Raw genomic sequence first — 4,690 nt, 5'->3', positions numbered from 1 at the left:
CGTACGATCCATTTTTAGAGAATCGATCTAGATCGCATGCTGAATCGTATTTTGCTCAGGATCGGAACAGGATCGTTAGGATCGTTAATGGGATCGTAGGATCGTATTTGGATCGCGATCCTATACGATCCTATTTTTGGCCTTTTTCTGATATTTTTATTACAGGTTTGATGCATCTTCTCTCTCTTCTAAACACTTACGACATAAGATTAGGGCAAAATATTGAGGGAAAATTGCTGAGCAGCTTCCATCCTCCAGATTCCAGCTCTAGGTATGCTTCGTCTGCTTCGTCTTTTTTTCTTCTTCTTCTTCTCTGTTCGACTCATTCTTCTCTTTTTTTCTGTGCTTCGAGTCCTTCTCTTCTCCTCTGTTCGACTCTTTCTTCTCCTCTGTTTGTCTTCTTCGACTCATTTTCTTCTTCTCCTCCATCTTCTTTTTCCTCTGCTACTGCCTTTTTTTTCCCTCTTCTTCCATTTTTCTGTCTTTCATTCCCCTTTTTTTTTCCCCCTTTTCCACTTTGTCTTCCATTTTTCCCCTTCTTCCATTTTTCCATTTTCCTGTCAACCTAATTAAATTAATTTTTAACTTGTAATTTATTTTGCAGATAGCACCAAGGAAAAGTGCGCAGATACCAGTGTACCACCAAGGAAAAGTGCAGCTTCATTTCATACAGGTTTGTTCTCAATTAATTTGTAATTGTAATTTGTAACATGACTTTAGATTACCTAGTGTTCATGTTGGTAACAGTTGATTGATTCAATGTTTGTAATTTGTAATTTGTAAATTAACTTCTAAATTCTAATTTATCCTTATCTATAATTTCAATGAGGCCTTTGTAGGGCATCATGGTATTACTATTGTAATCAATTTATTTTTGACTGTAACTTGACTTTTTTCTCTCTGATATTTCACAACTATCAAATTGTAAATTGTAGTCAATTGATTCAGTGATATTCAATATATGATTGTAGGTTTGTCAATTGAGTTAACAATGTCTGCCTCTGGTTCTGGAAGAGGGAGGAAGAGGAAAAATGTTGCGGGTAACCGAACGGATCCTGGTTGGGAACATGGAATTGAAATAGATGCTGCAACCAAAAAGGTACAATGCAAGTATTGTAATGTGACTCGATCGGGAGGTATATATAGATTAAAACATCATTTAGCTTGTACTCATCAAAATGTTGAGCCATGTCCTCAAGTCCCAGAAGATGTTAGAGGAAAGTTCATGAGTCTTTTAAGAACTCAAACATTAGAGTCTCAAAATAAAAAGAGAAAGATGTTTGATGTTGGTGATGATTCTGAAGAGGAGGTGGAGCTATTAGCATATCATCATCAAAACAAACAAAAACGGGTGGGTGCCATAGATAAATTTGTGATGAAGAAATCTGGATGTCAAAATCAAAAAACTCTCAATCAAATGTTTAAGAAAGAAGAGAGAGATGATGTTTGTCAAACCATAGCTCGTTTTTTTTACACTAGTGCAATTCCTTTTAATTGTGTGAACAACCCTATATTTCCACTCATGGTTAAGAAGATTGGGGATTATGGAAAAGGACTTGTGCCACCATCTTACCATGAAATTAGGGTGACATTTTTAAAAAAAGAAGTGCATGAGACACTACAATTGGTTGATGAGTTTAAGGAACAATGGAAGAAGACCGGATGTACAATTATGTCGGATGGATGGTCAGATAGAAAGAGAAGATCCATATGTAATTTTCTTGTGAATAGCCCTAATGGAACTATTTTCTTGTCATCACTAGATACATCCGACATTTCAAAAACGGGTGAAAAGGTTTTTGAGATGTTAGATGAGGTTGTTGAGAAGGTTGGAGAAGAAAATGTTGTACAAGTTGTAACTGACAATGCTTCTAATTATAAATTGGCGGGACACATGTTAATGGATAAAAGAAAGGGCTTGTTTTGGACTCCTTGTGCCGCCCATTGTATAGATTTGATGTTAGAAGATTTTGAGAAGGAAATACAAGTTCATCGTGTTACAATTGGTAAAGGAAAAAGGATTGTGGCATACATTTATTCAAGAACTAATCTTATTCATTGGATGAAGGAGTTTACCAAAGACATTGAACTTATAAGGCCTGTGGTAACTCGGTTTGCTACCTCTTACTTGACATTGAGACGTCTTCATGAGCAAAAAGGTGCATTGTTCTCTCTATTTACATCAAACAAGTGGAGGAATAGTAGATTTGCGAAGTCTGAAAAGGGGAAAAAAATTGAAAATATTGTTTTGGACAATCGATATTTTTGGAAGGGTGTTTCTACCTGCTTGAAGGCTGCAGTACCTCTCATTAAGGTACTTAGGTTGGTGGATTCAGATGAGCATCCGGCAATGGGATTCATTTATGAAGCAATGGATCATGCGAAAGAGGAAATTCAAAAGAATTTCAATAATGTCCTAAGATGGTAAACTTTTTATTTAGTGTTGGCTATTTATTTACTCTTTAATACTATTTCCATAAACTATTTATTTATTCATTAATAATATTTATTAAATTGTGTCAGCTATGATCCTATATGGGCCATCATTGATAGAAGATGGGAAACCAACTCCATCACCCATTGCATGCTGCAACATACTTCTTGAACCCTCAGCTTCATTATAGTCCCAATTTTCAAGCTGATGCAGAGATTAAAATTGGGTTGTACAAATGTCTTGAAAAAATAGTCCCTGACACTAATGAGAGGGTGAAGATAGATTTGCAAATTGATGCATTCAAGAATGCAAGAGGACTCTTTGGTATACAAAATGCAATCTTGACTAGAAAAAAGAAATCTCCAGGTTATTTATTTTTAGCCTAAGTTGATTTGTAAGTTGTATCTATCAATCTTATGTTATGATTATTTGTTTTGAAGAACTTTAAATTTTGAACTACTTAATTAAAATTTCGATGTAGGGGATTGGTGGGACTCTTTTGGTGATGAATGTCCCGAGTTGAAGAGGTTTGCAATCAGGGTATTAAGTCTAACATGCAGTTCATCGGGGTGTGAGCGCAATTGGAGTGCTTTTGAGATGGTACACTCAAAGCGAAGGAATCGTTTACACCAAAAGAGAATGAATGACTTGGTCTTTGTGATGTACAATTTGAAACTGAGACAAAGGCACAAGAATAGACAATCAATCATGAATCCATTATGTTTGGATGATGTTCCATCAGACGATGAGTGGATAACAGAGAAAGAGAATCCGACTCTTCCAAGAGAAGGAAATTGGTTGCATGTGCTTGATAGGAATGCTTGACATGGATGTCATTCAAAAGATGAAGAGGCAGATGCTCTTGCAAGGGATTTGGAACAAGCATGTAAGTCTAGGTACATGATACATCTTTTAGTTTTAATTAGAAGTTGCAATTTGGATTTAATTTGGATTTTTTTTTTCTTCAACTTAGGTCGTGACCATATTGGAGAAAATGTCAATGAAATTCATGAAGTAAGTGATGATGATGATATGGATGACAACATGAATGCTCCAAGGGATCTTGATGATGACTTTGATGATGCTACTATTGGTGATGATGACATTGAGGAGTTGGGTGACACTGTGGGTGATGATGAAGATGAGGGAGACAATGAGATCGACAATGTTGTTGATTGTGGCAATGATGATTTCGGCGATGAAGATGATGACTTGTTTTAGTCTCTTGTTTATTTATTCTTCTCTTATTTTAGTTTGTTTTGTTAAGGATATCAATGTTGTGCAAGTGTTAACTTGAAGACTTGAAGTTGAATTGCTATTTTCTTTTAGTATGTTCTTTTGTTAAGATTTGAGGAAAATGTTTGAATGACAACTTGAATTGCCACCTTTTTTTATTATGTTTTCTTTGTTTAAAAAAATGTGCAAAATGTATATTTGAATTGATTATTGTTAGTGCACAAGTGAGAATGCGAGGATTTGAACCTCGATCTGCTCATAAGTATGAGAGCTCTACCATTTGAGCTACATTCTCAAGTTTTTTTGGGTCATTTTATATGTATTTTGATAGTATTAGTTAGACATATAAGAATTATTGCATTTTTTCATCGTTTTAGTAGGATCTTACGATCCTCGATCCGATCCTACGATCCGATCCTCCAGACCTCCAAAACGATCCTATGTAGGATCCCGATCTTAACAACCTTGGCAGTGAGGTATCGAGCTAAGTGCGAAGCACAAACTGGAATGGATCAAGATATTCCACTCTCTCATCTGGACAGGTCTGATCACATCCAAACTGGCCAAGGGCATTGTCAATCAATGTTAGCTGCGGATCTACTGCACATCCTGTCGCAACCCCTCTACGGGAGAAGCTCACTGTTTTGAGCGGAAGAATGAGAATCTAGTAGAATGCTAGGGGTAAGACCCCGCAACTTCCTGTTTGTCCATCAACCACCCAGGGGAGGGATAATAAAAGAAGAGAGATTGAAGAATAGAGAGATGTGCGTTAAGAGAAAAAGTGAGAAAAGAGCTTTTCAAAAAAAAAAAAAAAAACAGAGCCTGAGGGTTGAGTGATGTGAGAATCACAAATAAGGAAGGGTGGGAAACAATACCCGGAGAAGCAGACTCCCTGTGCACATTTGAGTCTTGTGTTTTGTTGTGTTTTGTCTGTCTCGATTCTTGTTTTGAGTCATTTTGGATGTCAATAGATGTGTTTAGGTTGTTTTACCTTTGTTTTCCGTGGTTGAGTCGTTTTTG

At 36.4% G+C, this 4,690-nt stretch overlaps 1 protein-coding gene across 1 annotated transcript; it reads left to right on the top strand.

The window, feature by feature from the left end:
* Positions 1–380: 380 nt before the first annotated feature.
* LOC114280536 (uncharacterized) lies at positions 381–3,353 on the top strand. The gene is made up of 4 exons (XM_028222918.2): positions 381–673; positions 972–2,424; positions 2,524–2,800; positions 2,916–3,353. The coding sequence occupies exons 2-3, from the start codon at positions 992–994 to the stop codon at positions 2,603–2,605; spliced, it is 1,515 nt and encodes a 504-aa protein (XP_028078719.2). The 5' UTR covers positions 381–673; positions 972–991; the 3' UTR covers positions 2,606–2,800; positions 2,916–3,353.
* The last annotated feature ends 1,337 nt before the right edge of the window (positions 3,354–4,690 follow it).

Source organism: Camellia sinensis, chromosome 3 (genome assembly GCF_055761805.1).
Source record: "Camellia sinensis isolate YWXY chromosome 3, ASM5576180v1, whole genome shotgun sequence".
Lineage (NCBI taxonomy): Eukaryota > Viridiplantae > Streptophyta > Magnoliopsida > Ericales > Theaceae > Camellia > Camellia sinensis.
This window is presented reverse-complemented; position numbering and strand designations above follow the sequence as displayed.